Raw genomic sequence first — 24,484 nt, forward strand, 5'->3', positions numbered from 1 at the left:
TTTTTATTTCTCTATGGTCGAACCAAAATGGCCGCGCCCAGGAGGGCGACCACGCTCGCTGCTATCGCCAACTTTGGACGGTTCACTAGCGGTCGGCTCATTTCCAAATATGAGGACTCCGGCGCCGGTCGTTCGCGTTATCAGGCGCTCTTCTTCATCCTCCAAGTCGCCGGCGTTTCTTAGCGGCGACGGCAAGCAAGGCAGGGCTCTCGTGTCCACCTCGCGTTGCATCTACCGCAACCTAGCGCTGGAGCAGTGGCTCTACGAAAATGCCGCGTTCACGGCCGGATCGCCGGGCTTGCTGCTCATGTGGTGGAACGCGCCCGCGGTGGTCATCGGGCGTCACCAGAACCCGTGGGTCGAGTGCAGCCTGAGCGCGGCCTCCAAGCTCGGTGTCGCCGTGGCCAGGCGTAACAGCGGGGGCGGTACGGTGTACCACGACGCCGGCAACCTGAACTGCTGCTTCATGGGACACAAGCGGGACTACCGGCGCAAGGCGAACCTGCAGTTCATCGCCGACACGCTGAAGGCAGTGTGGGGCGTACAGTGCATGATCAACGCTAGAGACGACGTGCTCGTACAGAACGCCTTCAAGGTGACGCGGTTTGACCCGTATCAGCCTGACGACCTTTCCTCGTCATACGCGACCGTCGCTTTCATGGTGCAAGATGTTTGCGGAGGCAGCTCAGAGTCGCCTTGGAAAATCACTGCACATGATGAAAATATTGCTGATATCAGCGCTATTTAAATCTTCTTCGTCACCTTAGCATTGCTGGTAAACGCGAGCTGACAATGTTTGTAGCCAGTACGGTAGAAAATCCGACGAATGCGAGACACAAACCTTAGCAGCGAAATGAACGAAATGTTTCATTGTATAACTACGTGGGTAGCAACCACGCATAAAAGAAGCACATTTTTGGGGTTCTCATATGTGCCTTTTGGTGTACTGCAACAAGACATTAGAGCTTGAATATATGTTGACTTTGCACGCTTAGCTAGTCATTCTAGGGCCGAATTTCTATCGTGATAGAACTGAACAAAAGTGAATTTATATAGGAAGGGTTGGGGGTGAGGTGTAGACACTCTTATATTATGCCAAGAAAAACATAGGAGAGCTGCTCTCGGCAACCGAAACTGTTGCATCATGGGAGACAAGCGAAACTGCGACCGCAAGGCGAACCTTCAGTTTATCGCCAACACCCTCAAGGCAATATGGGGTGTGCAGTGCACCATCAACTGCCGAGATAACGTGTTAGTACAGAATGCCTTCAAGGTGACACGGGTTTGGCCCTGCTCTTGAGTGTTCCTCGTCATCTGCAACCATCACTTTTTATCATAATGGAAAATAAAGTCATGGAAACATGTACACAAGAGAACAAGACAATGAACCTTTTCACAGGAGAGAATGAACACATCCTTTTGGGCTGTGGCCTGGTTGCACAAAGGCCAATGCCTGGGCAGTGTGTTTTTGGGTCATGCCTCTTTGCCTCATCCCAGAGGAGGTTCCGGTAGTGCCCAGGGAGCCTTCTGTGAAAAGGTCTACAAATAACATGCGCGTTTATTTTGTCTTATTTTCATGTCCTTATTTTTCTTACTAGCTAGCTCAACTTTCTGTCGTTTTAACCGTACTTTTTTTTTTCCTGTGTGCGGCGCAGAGACGACTCGGGAAACAAAAGAACAGTATGACAATAGCGCTGAAATCAGCACTATTTTATTTTTTTGTCACCTTAATACTATTTGAAGATATAAGCTAAAATTTAAAGGAGTTCGTATAAAAACTGTCTAGCGACCGTGAGGCAAAAACCTTACCAGCCAATGAACAACAAGGTTTCACTCAATAGCTCCTTGGGTAGGGGATGATATGCATAAAAGTTGCACATTTCTGGGGTTCTCAAATGCACCTTTTGATGTACAGCTGGGTGTTTGAGTATATGTTGGCTTTTCATACCTAGTTATTCTAGGGCCACCTCTCTGAGCGCAAGATAAGCAAGGTATCACAGGGGGCCCATTTTTGTTGAAGGACACCAAAGAGCAAAACTATTTTTCGCGTATTAGTGAAGTACAATTCTGCAATCCTAAAAATACCACCCTAACCGTGACACGGCACTTGGTAAGCGCGAAAAAACATCCGATAAGTAAATATAGGTGGCCATGGCACCGAGATTCTTGCACCAAACACCATGACGTATGAAATTTTGAAGGCCTCTACTGGGTCCTATGTATTTTCCAATCGATAAAAATGAAATACATTGTAATCTGTGGGTGCCATAAAGTTAGCATACGAAATTTCAGAAAATTTAATCGAGCCAATGCCACGAAATTGTGTTTTGAAGTTTCTTGCATCACACCCAAAGATTTTGGTGCGAGATTTAAAAATGAAACTTTAAGCTTGATTTTCTCCGCTAATATTAACTTCTGATAGCGGAACATATGGAATTGGAGTTCTCAGAGTGCAGTTTGTCAATCTAAATGAAGTCATTGTCTCTCTTTAGTGTCAGGCAGCCATATAACAAGAAAAGTGCACTGAGGCATTACTTGTAGTCTTTGATTGGAAGTTGCATAATTATGTGATGTACGGAAATCGACTGAAAAAACTACGTGCCACCGTTTGGGACCGCAGAATAAACGAGTGCTCTTTACAGAGACTAGCATGGCTTGATCTCGCGCAGCTCTTGATGTTCAGTTGTGAATTGCTCATCACGGTGGCCATGTTTCCTCGCTTCCTACAGATATCTGGCACAGCTGCCAAACTAGGTCACCTGAAGGCGTACCACCACTGCACAGTGCTCGTCGATGTTAACACCACTGTGCTCCACCAAGTACTGGGAGGGCGCTATGTAAGTCGTTTTGGCATGTGTTTAGTTTTTTACGACACGACGCATGCACTACAGCATAATATTGAGCAAGATCAGTAACGTAGAGTTATGGGCATGTTGGTGTGACATGATGAGGTTTACAGCACCATCTTAGTCTCAGTTCATGCACTATAAACTTCATTGTTGAGCAAAAGTTGTTTTGCTGCATGTCATATTTGTGAGCCCACTGGAAAGCTCCATAGGCAACTAGAGGTGCAGCACTGTATCTTATTCGCCATTCATAAGATAGCTTGGCCGGTTTTTGTATTCTTGCAGATGTGCTATGTCTGTGGTGCCAAAACATCTGCAATCATTTCTGGCATAGTAATGTTGTTGATTACCGCGTTTTCCTTCGCCTGCTCTCTGATATTCCTCTTTCATTCCTATCCCCCTTCCTTTGATGAATCTGGATGTTGTGTGACCGTCTCGTGCCAACTTAAATGTTCGTTAACTTTCCCGGAAGGCATTGTCAGCTCATAAGAGGCAACAGGTATGTAGAGTAATATTGTGCACAGATATTAACAAATGTAAAGCAAGTCCCTGTGATCACCGTTTACTATAAGCATGCGTTTGTTAGATAAAAAGCAATTAGGCAAATGTTTATTTCCTTACAACCAGAAATTTGTTATAAATATCAGTGCTTATTGTATTATGGTTTGACTAAATGGTGCACGTAACTCCGTGCTATTACTCAGAGCAACTGCACATTTATTAATTTGCAATCGAGTGCACTGAGGAATATTAAACAGCATCATTCTATACAGCGACTGTAGTACAGTCACGAAAGCTGTGATCGCAAAACGCAATGCACTGGTGATGTAGGATGAAGGGTCTTTGTAAAATTGGCTATTTCCCGCACACTATGAAAGACTGTGCAACCTTTCTTGTGTGCTGTTTGTTTCAGAGTAACATCGACAGCAAGGCAAGTCCGAGTGTACGAGCGTCCGTCATGAACCTCAAAGAGCTTTGCCCTCGTCTGACCGTGGAATCCCTGTCTGCTTCACTCGCCGCCAGGTTCGTACGCCAGCACCAAGACGAAGACACAAGACCGAACCAAGGCGTACATTCAGTCGATCCCGCAGAAGAACACTTCCCAGGAATCGACGCCATGTGCGAGAAGCTCCAGACGTGGAATTGGATATTCGGAAAAACGCCAAAGTTTACAATTTTTGAAAGTTTCTCGCTTCCTGCTTCACAGGCTAGTTCGCTCGATCTTGGCGATGCCTTGGGGCTGAACGCAGTAGTGAAAGTAGCACTGACGAGTTACCACGGGCTGTTGGAGGACATACGCGTGACGCCGAGCCTCCGCAACCGAGAACTGCTGTCTGTGATTCGTGACGGTATACGTGGTGTGCGGTTCTTGCAGAGTGACATTGCCGAAGCGTTTAGGAAGATTAGATACAGTAATTCCGGTGACAGTGCTACATTGGAGTTTCTAGAAAAGTGTTGCGCTGCTCTGGCGGGAAATGCATTGAGATGACAGCTGCTGGTGCAGTAGTCCCCCCTCCCCCTTTTTTTTTTTCAAGAACAGTTTCTTTTATTCATAGCATGAATACTTGCTCTCCAAGACTTGATGTCTTGAAGTGGTATGCGAATGATTGTTTGTCAGTTACCACCTCGTAATAATATGACGTACTACATGACGCCAAATATAAAAAAACATACACTCACCGTAATGGCAACAGGTGGCGCTGACTGGCGCGCCCAAGAACTGGGCAGCCAGAGTGCACAGATACCTGTACCTGAAAAGTGTGGACACCCAATGGCGGAAGAGGACGCGAAAGCTGGCGACTAAATATAACTTGACCGCGGCAAATAAGCAAAGGGGGCCAGTTAAAAAGCAAGTGAGGGAAACAGAGACGCTCATGTGGAAAGAGAGGATGGAAAAGAAGGGATCGCTGGGAATCTACAAGGCAAGCAAACAAGAGATCCGGAAAGAGAACTTTTATGACAACAATAAAGGTAGTGCGTTGCTCTTTGAGGCGCGGGCTGGCTGCTTGAAAACTCTAACTTACAGGAGCAAATATTCGTCACAGGATGAGACATGTGTTGGATGTGGCATAAATAAAGAAACAATTGACCACATAGTCATGGAATGCCAAAAGATTCAGCCGGATAGAAATGGGGGGAAGGTCACACTTCCTGAGGCGCTGGGCTTCGCGGTTGATGGAAGCATTAACTGGTCAGCAGTAGGTATTACTAAGCAGCGGCTGGAGTATTGGTGGAGGAAAAGCAGAGAAGTCGATAAAATAACATCGCAGCCAAGAGTAGCGGCTGGGCAAAATTAAAAAGACATCAGAGTTGAGGGACAGAATTTAAACTCGAACTATTAAGGTAGGCTAGATGGCGCATGCCGTCACCCCGATTCAAAGGGGAGGCCTTTAATTATCATCACGTTTAAATGCACACATATACCCTTCAAAGTGGATGGGGGAACGAGTGCCACCATAGCTCAGTGGTATAGCATCGGATGCGTTGTTCGAAGGCCGCAGGTTCGGATTCTGCCGGCGGCAAGTTATCTTTTCGTCTGCTTTTCTTTCTTCACATTTACATTACGTTTACTTATAACATCCCCTATACTTTCCCTGGCATTATTGTCTGTTCTCATTATTATTGTGTCTAACAAAAAAAAAATGAGCCCTTAAGCTTACAGTTTTCTTTTTCTCAAAAATGTACTTTGACGATTGTTCAAATAAGAGAAAGAAAAGATTAATATATAAAGTTTATATAAAGCCCAGTGAATTAAAACACTAGATGGCATTGATTTGACGCAACACAGAGTAAGAACACAGAACAAGTGCTTGCCCTATGCATCTGCGCTCTTTCTCTGTCCTTTGTTGAATCCACACCGTCCAGGTGCGTGATTCTCAATGCGACCACCTCTGGATCATCCACTTCGACCTCTACTGATTGGCTGGAGCTGCCCTTTGTTTCCCATCCCTCTTCCTCAACGTCATTTTTGATGTCGCATAGTTTTCACAGCTCTCGACACAAACAAGAAAAAATGAAATGTGTTTCACCGCAACGGATGCTGCCTCCGGGGATCCACTTTTGAATGCACATCCTGAAGGCCGTGCATGAACTAATCACGTTAGTCCTTGAATTAGGTTTAACGCTGTCACCCGCCTGGAAGGTCGGTATGCATTTTCTGCATTGTTCTGAAACATGTGAACATGTTCATGTTTAGGCTTGTCAGGTTTAAGTGTCCCGTTACTGTACATTTAATCCACATTTTTCTCTTTACGCTGGGAATGTGCTGGCTGGTTTGGTGGGTCAATGTGTTCATAAGCTCCACGACATAACTCACCATTGTTTTTTTAGAAATTGTACTTCCTTCACTGAAGTGGATAAGTCACGAAATAGATGCATTGAGAATTGCACCCTAGTATTCAAGCTTACCGAACAACTAGCCGAGCGATCTTGCCAAGCCACAGGACCAGTGAACTTGCTCACAAATGTTTGTGAGCTCATTTTGAGTCACTATGAATGCTAAGAAATGACCGCTTCCTAGTCTACTTTTTATTGTACTTGGTGTGTTGTTCAAAGAAAGAGACATGCAATGATTGTTTTTCATCACAGACGTTCAGACTGTTACCTGTAATTGTGCTAATGTCTGCGAACTCATCCAGGTCACCCATGCATTGTAGATAACAATTGCTCTAGTAACAAGTAGCAACACTGTAGCTGGAATAGTAGATGGGGTACAAAACATGATGCCTCAGACAGTGAGTGCTGTTGCCGACGCGCAAGTTAGGACAGTGCCTATTGCCAGAAGATGACTGTTTGCTGGAGTACTAGTCAATATATTTTTATTGTACTGATTTGTCTTATGAAAAAGACATTGATACTTTTATGTCACAGTTGTGCCACGGCTGCTCAATATAAAGAAAAAAAAAGTGTGGCCTGTTGAATTGTGCTGAAACACATGGAAATAAGAATGAACGCTGTGTTGACAGTTCCATCTGTGCTGATGTTAGTCGATGAACAGATTGATAGATTGGTATGTGGGGTTTAACATCCCAAAACCACCATATGATTATGAGAGATGCCGTAGTGGAGGGCTCGGGAAATTTCGACCACCTGGGGTTCTTCAACGTGCGCCCAAATCTGAGCACACGGGCCTACAGCATTTTCACCTCGATCAAAAATGCCGCCGTCGCAGCCAGAACTTGATCCCGCGACCTGTGAGTCAGCAGCTGAGTACCTTAGTCACTAAACCACTGCGGCGGGGAGTCGACAAACAGTCATGTGTATTTAGAACAAAAAAGAGATGAGAAGACAGGACTGCGGCACGCGCGAGACATCGTATCCCAGCATGCTGAGGAACCTCTGCATTTCTTGAAGCTTTTGGACGGCAATAAAGGATGTTAACATTGGGTACCATAAGTTTCCATGCGACACTGACTGCCGTTAAAAGTTCGCATGATAAAGTGTTGTTTCCAAAGAAAACGGTGCATTCAGAAGAGTGTCGATGATCCCAAATAATATTCGCCGAGAATTCAAGGTTCCTTGAAAAAACTCAAAGCACAGACACCTGTGCGTTCTTTAAACCATCTTGGTGCAACTAGTCTTGTGGTGCCACAGTTGCAATAAGTTATTTCAGGCAGCTCCCGCTGTTTTCTGGGCATGCAACCGACTGTACTTTTTTTCTTCTCTTTTTATATCGAGCAGCTGTGATTGTGCTCATTTGTGTAGTTACTGCAGTAGATGTGGTCACCCACTTCTTTGCCGACACCAATACTGACGATTAGTTTCACATCAACATCCGCACATCACATTTTAGTGTTGACACGTCAAGTATTTTGTTATGATCCAATAAATGTCGTTGCACGAACCCTCTGATGTATTTGTATTCCCGTAGACTTAAAAGTGCACAAGCATCAGCTGCTGGCTCCGTTGAAAATTCTTTCTTTCGGCTGGATCTTCGGCTTCCTGAACTTTCCCTGCACAAATATCCGAGGCACACATATCCCTTCCTTCTTGTTCACCGTCTCGCGACACACGTATTCGTTGCTCACGACCTCGTAGCCGGCGTCTAGGAACAATCTTTCCAGACACTGCTCCGAAAAGTAGAATGTCCTCGTGCCGTCTTGGCGCACGTAGAAATTGGTGTCTATCTTGTGGCCCGGCGCGAATCTCAGCATCGCCTGATCGAACAAACCGTAGTCCCGAAAGAGGACGAGGCCTCCGGGTTTGAGCGTTTCGTGCACGTTTTTCAGAGCTTCGATCATCTTGTCGGGTTGAATGGCGGACAGGACGAATATCATGGTGACCACGTCGACGCCTTCGTGGGGAACTTGGTCGACGAGGCGGTCTTTGGTGATGTCGCACTGGAAGGCAGCGATGACACCCTCGTCGTACAACGGATGCGACTTCACGAACTGAACGGCGCGCGGCGAGAAATCGCAGGCGTATATGTAGTAACCCGTCTTTTCCTCGATGAGCGGGAACGCGAAGTTGCCGACACCGCAGCCGACTTCGAGTAGCACCGGAGTCCCGTCGCCCGGCGAATCCGAATCGCCGGCGGCTAGTTCCTCGAACTCGCGCTTGGTCCAGTGTCTGTCCTTGAAGAAGCGAGTCTTGTTTCTTTTGTAGAAGAGGTCCCAGTTTCTCTGGGCTTCGGCTTCCAGTTTCAGCCTCTTGAACTCTGACACCAAAACCGTATCCTTCGCGAGCTTGGCCGCTTCTTCTCGAGTGAGCTCTCGTGCGTAGTGACCTGTAAACTCGCTGTCCGACGTCTCAGTCATGCTGGGCGATTAGATTAGAGGCTTCGTGTTTATTCCAGAGTTTAAAAAAAAAACACTTAACTAAAGAATGCAATCACTCCGTGTGAATGCTTGCGGCTGTTCAGACTTTTGTGGAGGCTGCCATGTTGCCTAATGTTGCTTTCGATGCCACTGAAAGTGTCCTCAATCAAAATAAAGCATGGCGGCCGTGACGTATTGGGATTGCTTTCGACGTCACCAAACCATTCAAGCATCACCTCTGAGACTTGTAGTTAAAGCTCAGCACGGCTAGGATGTGCTTTAGAGCACTAACCCATAAAATAAAAAAATGGGGCCTCTTCAACGTTAATGCACGCTTCGCAGCTAATCAAGGAATGTGCAATTTCGGCTTCTCTTGATCACGAAAAAATTCGCCGCTAGAAGCTTTGCGGGAAAGCCTTCACTGTAGAGATTGCGCTGCGCCGTGCTGTGTGTTCTGCTGCTGCGCTTTTCTGTCAAGCTCAATGATTATTAGCAGCTAGAACTTTCTTCAGCTCCCTAAGCCATAACGAGTGAGTTGAACGATTTCAGGTTAAACTATTGCACGGCAGACACGTTAACGCGTGTGTAGCGCTGCAACGTAGCGCGAAATAATCGTCGCTCTCTCCTGTTTTTTTTTTTTCGAGTGTTTTTGGTCGCTCTTGTCGACTGACACTTATCGCAGCAGCCCTATGAACCGTAGCACCGCCGCATCAGTTTTTGCATCGCGCTGTTTTACTTCGTGCGCAGTGGACTGAACCATTTAACCTGCGTTTGTCTTAAACGAGACGCCGCTTCTACATATATCCGAGGTTTGTCGAGGCTGCCGCAATTAAAACGACTCGCGCTGTCGAAAATGGTGCGATTGCTCGTGTCCTTGGTACACTTTTCGCGTGCGCGCCCGATTTCCATATGGTTTGAGATTTGAGTATTTTTGTTATTTCGGTGCTTCTTAAGTATTTTTTTTCGGTGATGTTTGAGGAACACATTGATGTTCCCTTGTTTTTTTCGCAACGCAAAGGAAACGGGCGCAATCCTGTTTTCGTTTTTCTACACCCAAGTTTCAGTTTTAACGACGTCTGGATATGCTCTGCAGGGTTTCCTTTATGTTGAGTTGCTGTGTCTCTTGGAGTTGAATGTGCGTGTCCTGCATTACGTATGCGTACATTTCGTTCATTTAACGTGGACCTGATTGTGGACCTTGCAGTTTGGAAAGTTTCAGTTTGAAAGTGCCTATTTATAGAATCGCTCTGCGGCGTCTCGTTGCTGTTAAGTTCCTGAGTGTTGAAGTTGATTACGCTTGTCTAAGATTACGTAGTATACACTTCGCTCATTAAACGTGCTCTTGATTTGCCGTGCAGGGCGTTCGTCTGTCCAGAAAGAACAAAACAGGGAGCTCACTTGATGAGTGACTGCCGCGATTCGATTTCGTCAACTTCGATGTGAAGTTTCACTAGCAAGACCAAGGCGAACATGAGGTGCCGGGGCAGACTTCTACAGATTGTCTGGCTATCGTCACTGCTTGTCGCCAGCATTGCTCTGGACAGTGAGTGTATTGATTGCAACGCATCTCTGCGGTTTTTGTCGAATATATCTACCCTGCGCGTAATTAGTGAATCGCCGCGAAGTTTCTGATCCGTTTTTCATGCACGTTAGCATGACGTACGTACCTGCTGTGCAATTAATTCTCGAAGATTCCAATATTAACTGTGCAGTCCCATATCATCCGATTAAACTTCTAGGCACCGGTCCATTGTTTCAAATTTCTTGTGCGAAATTTATGTGAAACGTGACATCATTTTAAGATTATTAATACAGTAAAAATAATCGTATTTGGAAGCTTGTCTAAGTAGTGATGCGAGTGAGGTATTGGTTTTTCTAGCTAGCTTGAATAATCTACTGGGTCATCTGTAGTTATTAATACTCTGAATTCACAGTAAATAAGACATCTGAGCTCCTGCCTGTGCTTTGTCATTGCCAGAATTTTGAATGTGTATACAGTCTCCAATGAGTAACATAGTAGCTTCATGCAAGACATAGATTGTATCCGGAAAGCACTCCAATTATTTAATATGGATTTAAGCAACAAGAATCATGTTTTGTAATGATTACTTTTCTTGCACTTTTTTTTTCACTGTCAAATGGGTGGATCTGCCTGTGATGTGCATGTCGTATTACTTGAATTGGCCACTCAATCAGTTCAGTCTATTACTTTACAACGACACACACAAAAATTGGTGACAAAACCATTTGGCCCCATAACAATTTATGAGTTCAAGCCCGTGTAATGTAAGCACACGAAATTATTTACCCAGGAACTAGTAACATCAATGAATAAAATGTGTGAAATTTTGCATCCATAAAAGATGGATGACATGAAATTAACGATTGGCAGAAATAATCATAACCAGATAAGATGAGCAACAGATGGAAAAACAGGGAGCAGAAAATACGTCTTCATTTCAGTTTGTCCCATTTTCAGTACTGTTTGGTTCCCAACTTCTCTATAGATATTCTGTGGCTTCTCGCGATGTAAGCAAATTAACTTCGCTTAGTAAATCTATAATTCTCTTAGTGTTCACCCAAGCATCTGCTTATACCTCTAATCTTGATGTTTGACAGCTTGCCGAGTAAGTATTTAATTTCTGTTTACCTGTCATCTTCGTTTCCCTGTCTTACGTGTTGTGTGCAATATGTCGTCAATTTTTATGAACAAATATTTGAATTATGGTATTTGCACCCACGGGCTATCGACGGGAAAACATTGCTGACATGTTACTTCTGTTTTGTAAACTCGTGCTCTTTGTGTGTGTGTTTGTGTAAACAAGAGAATGTGCACAGCGCTAACAAGCTAATAAAATGCATGCTTGCAGTGCACAGGATTATCAGTGTTCTAAAGAGACACTAGTGTTTCCACTTGTATAACTAGATCACCCTTACACTGTACAAAAAACAATACCCCTGAAGGGAGAAGACAAAGTGCAAAAAGGAAAGGCACAAGAATAAAGGGCTGGCAGCAGCCCTGCCTCGAAGTTTTCGCACCAGCTTGCTTTGTCATAGATTTTTACTGTGTCCCCTGCATTGTACAATGATTTTTTCTTTATTCAGCAAAAGTGGATGATAAGTCGGACATGCCAAGCTTCAAAAACACACCTTGACACCTTATTTAAGGCGACTTGGCCAGAATGAAAAAAAAAAAAGACTGAAATTTGTGACATCATGGCCGCATCGTGGCGTTCCAGTTCCGGCCCAAAATTTGAAGATATACAATATTGGCCTTTATTTTGTCTTGTGATAATAAACATATGATAACAAAGTTATGGAGAGTCATCGAAGAATAAATTGTCGTTCTAGTCCGATTGAGTGTCTCACTTTAGTGTTCTTCTAATTACCGTGTCAGTTGAATTCTAATTGAGACATAAGCTAAGGGAAGATGGTTGCCTTTAGTGATGAGAAACTGTCAAACAAACAGTATTGCTACAACTCCATTCCTAGTTCATCCATTTCTTTCAGTTGAATGAAAAAAAGAATACACTGATGCTCCTGATACCTTTCATTGATTTGCCCAATGGTCCAAAACGCTTCCATGTATGTGCCGACAGAATACATAGCTCGCCACAGGAGCATGTTCTGGCTGGTGACTTTGCCATTGCTTTTCCTTTCCCTGTCGTGCATCATCATACCCGACTTTAGACGACCCTGATGACGAAGACGTGGCCGCGGAAGAGGAGGATGATGAGGAGGACGAATTCGGTGGCGGTGACGGCGGCGGGTTCTGTCCCGACTCGCTGTTCCCGAAGCTCACGCTGCTGCGGCACGTGACTCCGCGGGGCAACGCCAGCGCGGGCCGCTTCACCAAGGTCGCGCACGCCTCGAGCCTTATGGACTGCACCAAGGCGTGCTGTGAGCAGGGTCCCTTGTGCAACCTCGTTTTCCTGCACGGCAGTTCGTGCTTCCTCGTCCGGTGCCGCTCGGCGGCCCTGTGCCAACCGCAGCGCCGGCCCAGCACCAAGTTTGACTCTAGCTTTATGGTGATAGTGCGGCCTCCGCGTAAGTCTCCGTGGCAGTCGTGCGTGGGCGGAGCTTGGTCGAATGTTTGGAAGCCACTGTCGCATAGTTCTGAGACTGTTGTCTGGTAGTCTGAACACCATTTGGATAAACGACATGCACTTTGGCTGCAAAAATGCAGGAACAATTCACAAAGCGTTAACAGCACGTCCATTTGTGCCTGCCAGATGGTACATCTTGTCAAACAGCATGGAATTGAATAAAGGGATAGAGAGAGAGGGAAAAAAACAGAAAAAGGTACACTCCCTGCAAGACTCTTTCATATGTGCCTTTGTGTTTATTTTCGTGTTTGCACTAATCAGTATTTTGCAATGTGACAGCAAAAGGTGTTCATATGTCCTGGCATATCTGTTTTGGATAGAGAAACAAGTTTTCTACACCTCATTAAAAGACTGATTTGTATTCCTTTATAATTCACACTTTTTGGTTGTATAGCATGACGGACAACCGATCTCGGTAGTGCTAACAGCGAATTCCTGTATAATGTTGTCTCCTCTCTTTTGTGTTTTAAATTAAAAAAAGAAAACAATAACAAAAGTATGTGATGCTTTTTGTACAAGCTACTTCTTATTTATTCATTGGAATGTTTCTTGTTGTAAACCACTAAATTTGGCTCAATTGAAGGTAGCTTACCGCACAGTGGCTTTGAAACCTTTGGCAATCACTCCACACGGTTTTCTCATCTTGGGTCGATTTGTTTGTGGCCAGTTTCAACTTGCACGTTTTCCTTCTCCTTGTTTACATTGTTCTTTATTGATTCAGCAATATTAGGCTTTGCATTTCATTGCTTGCACACGTTCACTGTCATCGAAAGCATGGTTTCTTTTTATCTGTGTTGACGTCTTCACTTCATGTTATCTCCGTGCTGGATTTTTATCCTGGTTTGACATTCTTTGCATGTGTCCTTGTTGTACCGTAGTAATAATTTATTTGTTGGATCTTCGGTGCATTTCTTGATTTATTATTCCGGCCTGTTCTGTTACCTGCGGTACATTTCACAGTACGAGGTACTTGTGTACAGAATTGCCACTTTCCGTTGATTTGGCTGTCACTTTCGTTGATTTGCTGCACCGTTGAGTCGGCTGATTTGGCCCTCATTTCGGTGACAGGCATCACTGCTTTTTGGATTTATTTTCACATCATTGATTACACCCAATCTATTTTTTTCGACCTTTGGCACGACTTGCTTGCGGAACCTACATTCCTGCATTATTTTGTTGACTTCTTTTTTTGTTGTTGTTTGCCTCCATGTTCAGTTGGTTGTTTTGTGGTCTTTAGGCTTGTTTCGTTTTGGTTCTTCCTCACCTGAATTACCGTTTGGCTTGTTTTTCTTGGTGAGCTCGGATGTAAGAGACTCACAAGCTTTATATTTTTTTAATACTCATTTCCAGTTTCCCATGTCTAAAAATATATATATATATATATATATATATATATATATATATATATATATATATATATATATATATATATATATGAGCGAGTGTGTGTAATATGCTCTTTTTGTCAGATCTCTTGCTACTACTGCTCAAAAAAGCTCAGATTCAGTCTTGCCATCTGTTAACTTAACAGTAAAAATCTGTATGTGTCATCTGGTTTTGGAGATTCCTTCCAATATTTTATTTGATGGGCCGCTGAATGAAGTCTGCTGTTTTCTAGTAGTTGTACATGTTTGCTGAGAACTAGCAGGGCAATTGTTAATTAGTTTTTCTTGCTTGATTTTCTGTGTAAGAATTACAGAATAGCATGCGCTTATATTTAAATTCTAGTTTGTTTTTGTTTCTCTGCTCTTCTTAATATTGAGTTGTTTATTACACTTGTAAAGGCGTTTATTAGGAAGCTCATTCACAAGATGAGTGTAGTCATGATTCTAGATGGTTCTTTGATACTTCAGATACTGGAGACTTCGCAATATTTATACTTGTATCTTTCTTCCATTCTTTTCAAGAAAAAGGCTCATCCGACTCTTCACATGAATGGTCTAGCCACTCAGGGCCAAACTCGAATGAAGACACGTAAGTTATGTGCTTACTTGACTTCCGGTTTTTCGTCTTTCCGTCTTGTTTATGTGCACCGGAATGTGCATGTGTTGTGTGTAATCTGCTGCAGTGGCTGACTTGAACAGTATTCTGGAATTAAACAAAGGTGTTTGTTCGCTCACCGATGCTTCGATATTTCTCATTTTCTCAGGTTACCAAGCTTGCACGGTTGGAAAAACACCAAAGGAAATGGGGATTCATCCGAAGAAGCGCTGAACAGCTCTAGTATATTGGTAAAAAATGGTTTTGTTTTGTTCTTTGTGGACTTTTTTGACTGTTGGTTTCTGAGCCATTTTGGTTGGCTTTTTTACGGGGTTAGACATGGTGAGAACCTATAGCAAACTTAGCCAGCGCTGAAGAGGTGGGGCATGGATAAAATTTAAATGGTACGAAACTCGACGATTCACTTGTTCTTTATCTTCTTGGATTGAATAGTTTGCACTGTGTTTTCAACTATGCATTGAAATGAAGCAGTGTTCATTCTGAAATGTTGAACTCGCTTATGAGGTATAACTGGCAATAGAGAAAACATGCGAACGACCTATTCACACTTCTTGAAGTTAATCTCGGTGGTTTGAAGTGGGCCGGTAAAATGGCGGCTGCATAACTCTTTAATTGGCATATCGTGCTGTTTTTATGTGTAGTCTTGCCTGCAGCTTCAATGTTTTGTGATAACGCACTAAGAGTATAAAAAGCTTGGTAGCTCTCTAGGTACACATTAGGAGCTCTAACAAACCATGTGTTGTTCTTTCTGAGATCAAAGTGTCAATCTATTCAAGTGCCACTGAATAGTCATTCTTCCATCTGGAGAATGTGCAAGAAGTGAGCACATGCTGGGATATTACCTTCAGATATTGAAGAGTTGTTGCGTCACTTCAGTGGATCCGGTTAGTCTGACTTCTACGTGCATGTTTTGCATGCCAACCAGAAGGTGCCTGCCAATCAGGTGGTGGTGGGTGACACCGGGCGCACGTGCGTCTACGGGATAGTGCAACAGTGCCTTAAGAACGAGGAGTGTGTCACGTCGGGTCCACGGCGGCGCACGGGCACGTGCCGCTGCCGGCAGGGCTTCACCAAGGACCCGGTTTCGGGGTCCTGCACGGGACCCCAGAATGCCTCCCTTAGCAGCCAGGTGCGTCTTCTGCTGAACCTTTGAAAGTTCAGTCACGTGGATGGCTACTCTTTGTGAGACGCTACATTGAGACAGTCATACAAATGAACAATTACTCTTATTAAGATTTATCAAGATAAATCACTTTTTGAGAGCTCTATCATCAATGATCTCACCTTCATAGGTTTAGCATGAGATTGACCCAGAAAGAAAGACATGAAAGATTGGAAAAAGTGCGAGGCAGCCTAATGGCTAAATTGTTGGACTACTAAACTCAACTACCAGGGTTTGATTCCTGGACGTGGCAGCTGCACTTGAGTGCAGGCAAAAAGCTGAAACATTCATATACGGTGCAGACACTATGAAAAGAAAATCTCTTGAATGGAGTTGCTGCTTAAGTGGAACAGTTGGCCCTAATACGAGGGGTTCCATACTTCAAAGCTGCACCCTGGGTCATCTTCAGTAAACGGAATGCCTGTTGAACGAGAAATATTTTTCCTGGTTCCCTTCAGGTTCCATTCAATGAAAATCTACTGTACTTAGATTTTTAAGCGCATGAAACAACCCCATGTAGCCACGGTAGTGTGCAAGGTTTCTCGTCGGGGGGCGCCAAGGTTCATTGCAGCACCCCCCTGCCTACTCAGTCAATGAATGATGGGGCAGATTTCACTCCCCATACTCATAGGTTAATAGAAGGGGTGCCTCCCCCTGCTTTCTCGTGCGCACGCTTATGCATGTAGTTGAAATTGACCCAAGTCCCCTCAACTGTTTTAGTGCCTCATAATTATCTTGTCCATTTGGCACGTAAAACTGCATAGTTTGACATTTTATTTTAATGTGCTTACATTCTTCTGCCATATCCACTGAAACTCGTATTTGACATATTGATATGCCACAATACTCTGTTCACAAGCTTTTTGTTGTACTGAGGAATTCAGATTTGGACATATCGGTATTTTTTAAGCTTTACTGTTTTCAACAGAGACTACATTGCAGTAAGATTTTTTAATTTTTAGTTAAAATACAAGACCTTTGCAAATTAAGTCATGTCTTGTGCGTTGTGCCACTGGGTGCACCCACAGGCTGTGCCCACTGCAGCTCCATTGTCATCGTCCTCGACGAAAGCCGCGGCAGCCGCCTCGCCAACTACGACGACACCCTATCCTTTGATCGTGTCGGCCGGAGAAAACAAGGAACTGCACCTTCCCGAGAACGAAGTGGTTCTGTCGGCATATGCCCTCAAGGGGGGAGGAGACGGTGAGTGACTGCAAGTCGCAAGTGTCGCTGCAAGTTGCCGTAGAAATGTAATTCTGCAGAAATAATCATTAAGGGCTAACTGTGGCAGCATTTTATATGGCTTAAAACACCTTGTTTCATATAGTGTGCACTTAGTAGAGTATCGGTTTGAAATGTGAGTAAAAACAACCAAGAAAGCTTGCAAGAATTTTCAGTTTTTACGGTAGGCTTCGACGAAAAAAAGGAACAAATGAAAAAAATGCTGCTAATAATGTTCGTCAGCACCACTGGTGATAAGAGCTCGAGCTAGAGTGCACGGCCCCTTGGCATGACCTTAGAGATAAGAGGACTGTGAAACATCTCTGCGGCAGTGTGCCCAGCATAGGTAGTCTAGTGGCTGCTGACCTGCAGGTCACGGAATCGAATCCCAGTGGCTGCATTTATTTTCGATGCAGGTGAAAATACTGTAGGCCTGTGTGTTCAGGTTTGGGTGCACGTGGTCTAAATATCCAGAGCCCTCCACTACAGCGTTTCTAATAATCATGTAATGGTTTTGGGACGTTAAACCCCACATATCGAATCTCTGAGGCAGTGTGCTTGAGCTACTCTAAGTAAATTTGTCGGTGAAGAATGCCTAATTTTTGTTGAATAAGCAACAAAACACTGCAAATCGCTTCTGCGGAATATTGCAAGGTGTGGGAAAAAAAATCAAGATAGGCAAACAGACACCCACCTGTTTGTGGTACAAAACCACAAGGAAACCCATACAGATTTCTCAGCTTTTTAATTGTCGAAAAATTCATCCTGACCTGGGGATTGAATCTGGGACCAGCGCTTTCCCGGAACAGTTGCTCTACCATTTGCTCGTGGCTTTAGGATACAAACAGGTGGTTATCGATTTAAATTTAACAAGGATCAAAGATCCAGAAATTTTGAGAAATTCAGTTCAAGATATTTTGAAGGTGTTGGTCTGATGCAAAAACTTGATAGCAGAGGTGATATAATTAATGCCAACATTGGAAAAAAGTTAATCCTGTGCAATTAGTCAACTTTAGATTTAAAATGAGTAGTGATTTCATCAAATAATTTTTAATTATGTTCAGATAGTATATATTGCATATTATGAAGAAAAATAAGCATATTTGTCATGACCCAACTAACCTGCACAATATTCAAAATTGAACTAAGGCACACGTAAATGTAATTCTTTTTCGGTTCAAAAGGAAACGGAAGCAACTTTGAATAGTAGCAGGATTTGACTTTCGGTGGAATGCAAGCGATAACCTGTAAAATAAGTTTGGAAATTTGCATATAAAGGAAATTTGCATAAGGCATATAAGTCGGTACAACAAGCTTTTATACTGATAAAATGATGAATTGATGCGAGGATATGTTCCTGTAACCTTGAAAGGGGGCTTCGAGGCAATGAAGATTTGCCTTGGATAGGCGTCTTCACGGCATAGCCTTTGTTCATTGCAGTGAAACCATCTTTACAGGAGGTTGCATGCTGTTTGCATATATTTTATTGTTGATTTAGAATACTTCTAAATTTAGAATATTTTATGTTCGTTTTGCAAAGAATTCAAATACTATAATATTCGCACGAATATTCGAAGTCCTCGAATATTCATCCAAGCCTAAAAAAACTGGATGCATGGGATTGTCATGGCAATGATTTTATGTTTCAGGGAACAAGTTCCAGTATCAGTGGACGCTGGTGTCTCACCCCGACGGCGAGGAGACAGGCGTCATGCAGGACCAGAACACCCAGGCACTAAAGCTGTCGCATCTGCGGGAGGGACTCTACACCTTTCGAGTCGCTGTGACGGGAAACAACTCCTACGGCGAAGCCACGACCAACGTGACGGTTCTGCCTCGTGAGTTGCGTAGGCTTTCATGTTTGAATGTCAAGTGACCATGCTAAGGGAGCAACTAAACACTTTCGGTGCATATTTTTGCTCCACTTGTCTCATGCAGAATTAAAGATTTTTGGCACCAAGTAGCGTATGCACTACTAAAGGCTATATCGGCTTTGTAGTGGTGTCTTACTTTAAATTCCAAAGCACTGCTTCATCTTTTATTGACTTGCTTTGCAAGAAATACTACCTTAGCAGTGTTTATACTAATACTTCTCAAGCACACTTCTAATAAATAGTTGCTTTCAGTTCCTGTTTAGCTTCCATTTCATGTTTAGCTTTAATGGTTAAGCTTTAGCAGCAAGTGTAGCGTCTGTGGAAACCATGTTGACTTCGATACAAATATGAGCCTTTTATCTCTCTTTTTGTTCTTTTTGTTCTTTTTTTTGTGCAGCAAAACGAATCAACAAACCACCTGTGGCCATCATTCAGCCAGACAACGTTACTGTCAAGCTTCCCAGCAAGGACACTGTCTTGGATGGCTCTTGTAAGTGGCTGGGCTACGGTAGCTGTGTAGCAGGAGTACATCCAGAAATTTGTTCTGTATGTATGTTTGTGTGTGTTTGTATGTTTGCGTGTATGTATATATATGCAGCCAAAAAATCATTTAATAAACCCCATTGTAGATGCAATGCGGATCCTAAAAGCACACATTCGTTAAACCTTTTGCTGCCACTGATGTACCACTATGTTTTCGCGTTTGTTCCTTTGCAGTGGCACTGACGCATCGGTACATTCACCATTGTTTGTTCCGAAATTCCCACCGTTTTCACATAGCTTGCATGATCTAGTGTGATTCTGCTGGTTGCGCCATCTGTATAATCTTTCTAGAAGCACTTAATTTCTTCCCTTGCTGCATTGGTGTGTGTATTGAAGAGTCAGAAGCAACCACACCCATCTTCTTTGCTGGGGGAGCGTGGTCACTTCGCGCGAACTACCCTTATGCTGAGCGACCAGTGGCGTGCATGTGATTACGGGCACAAGGGTTTTTCTGCCATCTTCCACGAGTTTGCCGTTTTTGTAGTTGTTTATTTTTGGTATTCTGTTGCCATGTCTGCTAAGACGCGTCAAGTTCACAGGGCTGCGCTGTTATCTCTCCAATAGACTCAAAACAGTATCGGGCGGATGTGAGAAAACTTTCTCTCATTGCTGCGGCATTGCACGCTGCTATCGGCAGCAAATGAGATTGTGGTATCCCCTTTGCACCCTACCCGACACCTTTATTGACGACGCGACATTTCTGTGCACTTGAAGCTTCCTTGATATTACTGAAACCATGGCAACGCTGGGCGTACATCTAGGCCAGAAACAACCGATGCTGAAAGGTTTATCCAGCAGAAGATAGTATCCATTTAACAGAACTGTATACATGAGGTTTCACTTTGTAGTGTAATGTCTGACTGGTGAAAGCTGGATCATAATCTTGATGGACATTTATGATTGGCTGCCTGTTACCTTTTAGTGCATGCTTGGTGTCCATTGCTGAAATGTTAACAGTACGTGCCGATTGTAGACTTCTTCGCATTTCTAAACGTTTCATTTATCAACAACCTTTATTTAGTGATTCCTCAGTACTACGAGAGAAGAATTTATTTAACTGCGGTCTGAGGTACACTCAACTGTTCTTGGACGATTAACAAGATCAGTGAAAGATTCTTGGTGCCTATTAAGAACGAGAGCACTGTGGAATCGTTCGTAGTACACTTACATCTCACTTACGTACTCTGCCTTAAAAGCTGGTTTCGCAGCACATTGGTTACCGAGCGGGTTTTCCTGGTCCATTTGTTTCTTGGCTCTCATTCTGCGTAATATACGTATATATATTTTCGTGTTCTTGTGCAGTCAGCACAGACGATGACAAAATAGTGCAGTACCACTGGGAGCCGATCACCATTCCAATCGGCTACAGCCCCAAACTGAATGACACACCGACAGTCCAGCTGAAAGACCTCATTCCTGGGTTCTACCAGTTCATGTATGCACCTGTATTTTTTTTATTTTACTACCTTTTAAACCATCAGTGCAATAAAAAAAAAAACAGACCAGGCTTTACTTCCAAGAAAAAAAAAATTCAAGCATCTGCATTTAGCGGACATTGATGAAACAGCGAAGCTGTTGGCTGACGAAGAAGCTTTCGCTTTTCCAATTATCTTAGCTGATAATGAAGTGCCATTTGAATGAACTGGCATTGAATGAAGTGCAATGAAGTAGGAGGAGTGGCAGTAGTGGTAGTGGGCGTAGTGGTAGTGGGCGTAGTGGTAGTGGGCGTAGTTGCAAGTGGGGGGATTCTTCATTAGCGGCACCTACCTGTTTACACTTTGTGACAGCCCGCAGACGTAAAAGCTTCGACTAAGAAATACACTCAAACCTTTTTACAATAACGTTGCATCTTACCAGAAAATGAGCTTGTTATATCCGAAAAATTGTTATGAAGGTATATTTCTAACGCTATATCTACTGCAAGACAATTTTCACTTCACTTCGTTATAACCTACATTTATTTCTAACCCGGCTCGTTATATCGAGGTATGAGTGTAAGCAGTGTGTGACGCGCCTCTGAAGTTGATAGGTGCAATATAACGCACAGCACCTGAAGAGGATATATGCACATGCAGAATATAAAAAAACTGCAAAATGACCCCAAAAAACAAGGTGTGAAAATATTTCAGCAGATCCCGTAGAAGAATGAAGGGTATAAACAAAGACACATGTGATACTCGGAAAGTACGCATTGGAATAGTGTGTGACAATAATAATTACAGGGAAGACAGTATCTATGTAAATAAATTATCATAAGCCTTCAGTGTTGCTGGTACCACAAGTTTCTTTCGCAATCTTTAATTTTGAAAACAACTGTTATATCTCAAGAAGCGTGTTTATGATGCATAATTAATGTTATCTAAAAGGCAGGTTGCACTCAACTATGGATATTCATGTATTTTACTTTTTTTTTTGCTCTTTCATTAGGCTCAAGGTGACAGACTCTGACGGTGTGACAAACACCACCAGTGCAAATGTGACTGTTCTAAAAGGTACGTCACACACCTGAGCAGATGAGAATACACCGCGTTTTTCTGCCGGGCTGTTTTTAATGTTTGTTGGTTTAGACCCTGAGATATTGATGATGTTTTCTAATCTGTGAGAGGCAGTAAAAGAGGGCCTTATTAATTTGATGAACAGAAACACTGACAACTTTTAGTACAAGGACGAAGACTGCATGTGTAGATTTTAGTATTTTGGATCACACCATTGGCAAAGTGTAATCTGTGTCACACTTGTCAATTATGTTTCGCATGTTACTTCACACACATATGTACAACAATGGCTATATGTGAACTTCTGGTGTGTTTTAAGGAATCTGTGTGTAGTGGCATTGAAAAGTGATTAGTGTAGTATATAATAGTATTTGCATAAGCAACTGTGTTATTATGCCATTTATTGGCTGAGTTTAAAGGTAGAAAATAAGGAAAGCTGAAAATAAAATGGTATGCTTTTTTTTTTTTTCAGTTTTCTACTATAAAAATGTTGACTTCGGTCAAACCAGTGTGCTATCACAGTAAAGTTAGCCAGCCTGACCTGTTTTGTATTTCTTCTTCTCAGTGTAGTAAAACGTTGATGAATTTAGGTGTTTATTGGCATTCTATCAGGTGACGTATCCCACACACCCACACATGTAGCGGTAGTACATGAAGCCAAAGTGAAGCACCATCACTTCAGGTTTTAGCAGCGAGAGAAGAGAGATGTGAGACGGCGTCGAAGGCCGCCGATGGGCTTGTGCCGATCTCGTCATTTTATTCCACGCCTGAAGCGGAGCCGCGACAGCTGTCCATGTCCGATGCGCCAAGTACGCTAGCTTGTTCTCATCCTCGCGCAGCTCGAGCTGGCATCAGCTGCGCGAGAGGCGCGGCGCGATGATCAACAAATGATGATGGTGATGATTTTACTACGAGGTCTTACATTTCAGTCTCTGGGTGTTAGCTGCTACCTGTTACTATCTATTCTATATTCAGGCATACTAGTGAGTGCATGATGCTAACAAACTATTGGTTGCAGAGATGGATTACCCACCAACAGCCAATGCCGGGCCCCAATCTGTTGTGTATATGCCCAACAACGAAGTGACTCTCAACGGAAACCTGAGCACCGATGACAAGGGCATAAAAAGCTGGGAGTGGACCAAAAGCCCCGACACGGACAAGCATGTTGACATGGAGGTACGTTCCTTATGAAGCTAACTTCGATTTGATTTGGTTGATTGATATGTGGGGTTTAACATGCCCAAACCGCCATATGATTATGAGAGATGCCGTAGTGGAGGGCTCCGGAAATTTCGACCACCTGAGGTTCTTAAATGTGCACCCAAATCTGAGCGCGCAGGCCTACAACATTTCCGCCTCCATTGGAATTGCAGCCGCCGCAGCTGGGGCGGGTCAGCAGCCGAGTACCGCAGCCACTAGACCGCTGCAGCGGGGCTTGTGCAGCTATTGAACGGTGACTGTAAAATGAAAAAAATACACCAACTAGGAAATGCCAAGATTTTCGACTGTATGGTCTTCTAAACAGTGCCCAAAGATTACACACAACTCTTGACAGCGCGACAAAATGGGAATCATGCCAAACGTTTCTCACAATGTGAGACTTGTTTGCTTTCTGCTACCATCTGCTTTCAACTCAAAAGCGACTTGCGGTTCGCACAGGGAACGACCAGCCCATACCTGCACCTGTCAAACATGGAAGTAGGCGTGTACAAGTTTCTCCTGAAGGTCACCGACACGGCCGACCAAACCGCAACTGCCGAGGTGCATGTGTTCGTCAAGCCAGCGTCCAACCAGGCCCCGACGGCCAATGCTGGGAAAGACATGCGCGTCTCACTGCCCATCGACAAGCCGATCATGCTGGACGGCAGCCACAGCACGGACGACGTTGGCATCACGTCGTGGCACTGGAGCCAGATTCAGTAAGGCCAAGCTCTGGATTCTTGTCTTGTGGGCTTGTAACTGTGTGGGGTTGCCTGCCATTGTTGGCTTTGTGGTTGCAGTGCTGTGCTGCCCGAAGCACGTATTTGATTCTCGGCATATACATGCACACATAGATGATGGCCCGCCCTAATATCTTGTTTTGCTGCCTTCTGATAGCAAGCGCTGTTGTAGGAAAAGGAATTCCCCCACCCCATCTAGTACAGAACACACCCTCCCCTTTCTCAGATACCTCGTCTTTGAACTGCCTTTTGATTATAAGGAATTCAGAGAAGGAGGCTTTGGTGCACTTTGAAGTCTGGAATTTGTTAAACTTCGCTGCATGCTAAGGTGGGCAGATTTGATCCGCCGTTAATGCAAGCCATTTCATTCTGGGTTTCTTTTTTAATTGGCAAGTGCACGTTTTGTTCAGCCTTGCTGTATGCCTGTGGTGCACATGGCTGCCAATATTTTTGCATGGATATCACAGCAGCAAGAACTGACGCTCATTTTTTTCCGGCAATGGCTGAAGTTTTTCAACCAGTTAAAAAAAACAAAGA

General features: G+C 43.8%; 3 protein-coding genes across 7 annotated transcripts in view; 2 read left to right on the plus strand and 1 right to left on the minus strand.

Annotated features, from left to right (window-relative positions):
- Nucleotides 1–4,588, plus strand: Lipt1 (Lipoyltransferase 1). The gene is made up of 3 exons (XM_075867089.1): nucleotides 1–595; nucleotides 2,730–2,837; nucleotides 3,760–4,588. The coding sequence occupies exons 1-3, from the start codon at nucleotides 14–16 to the stop codon at nucleotides 4,333–4,335; spliced, it is 1,266 nt and encodes a 421-aa protein (XP_075723204.1). The 5' UTR covers nucleotides 1–13; the 3' UTR covers nucleotides 4,336–4,588.
- A 2,500-nt stretch (nucleotides 4,589–7,088) lies between these two features.
- Nucleotides 7,089–8,753, minus strand: LOC119167084 (tRNA N(3)-cytidine methyltransferase METTL6). The gene has a single exon (XM_037418503.2). It carries the CDS (start codon nucleotides 8,600–8,602, stop codon nucleotides 7,736–7,738), a length of 867 nt encoding a protein of 288 aa, XP_037274400.2. The 5' UTR covers nucleotides 8,603–8,753; the 3' UTR covers nucleotides 7,089–7,735.
- Nucleotides 8,754–8,996: 243 nt separating this feature from the next.
- The window catches only part of LOC119167083 (dyslexia-associated protein KIAA0319-like protein), a 30,619-nt gene continuing 15,131 nt past the window's right edge, over nucleotides 8,997–24,484 (plus strand). The window contains exons 1-13 of one of the 5 annotated variants that reach the window (XM_075867083.1): nucleotides 8,997–9,132; nucleotides 9,961–10,145; nucleotides 12,293–12,649; nucleotides 14,616–14,682; nucleotides 14,858–14,939; nucleotides 15,635–15,838; nucleotides 16,900–17,074; nucleotides 18,742–18,930; nucleotides 19,364–19,456; nucleotides 20,812–20,944; nucleotides 21,937–22,001; nucleotides 23,023–23,183; nucleotides 23,667–23,926. In XM_075867083.1, the coding sequence (XP_075723198.1) occupies nucleotides 10,073–10,145; nucleotides 12,293–12,649; nucleotides 14,616–14,682; nucleotides 14,858–14,939; nucleotides 15,635–15,838; nucleotides 16,900–17,074; nucleotides 18,742–18,930; nucleotides 19,364–19,456; nucleotides 20,812–20,944; nucleotides 21,937–22,001; nucleotides 23,023–23,183; nucleotides 23,667–23,926 (1,859 nt within the window). In that variant the 5' untranslated portion in view covers nucleotides 8,997–9,132; nucleotides 9,961–10,072. Of the gene's footprint in view, nucleotides 9,133–9,282; nucleotides 9,412–9,960; nucleotides 10,146–12,292; nucleotides 12,650–14,615; nucleotides 14,683–14,857; nucleotides 14,940–15,634; nucleotides 15,839–16,899; nucleotides 17,075–18,741; nucleotides 18,931–19,363; nucleotides 19,457–20,811; nucleotides 20,945–21,936; nucleotides 22,002–23,022; nucleotides 23,184–23,666; nucleotides 23,927–24,484 lie in introns of those variants that run through there. The other 4 variants (XM_075867085.1, XM_075867084.1, XM_075867086.1 and 1 more) reach the window with 4 other exon arrangements.

Source organism: Rhipicephalus microplus, chromosome 6, assembly GCF_043290135.1.
Source record: "Rhipicephalus microplus isolate Deutch F79 chromosome 6, USDA_Rmic, whole genome shotgun sequence".
Lineage (NCBI taxonomy): Eukaryota > Metazoa > Arthropoda > Arachnida > Ixodida > Ixodidae > Rhipicephalus > Rhipicephalus microplus.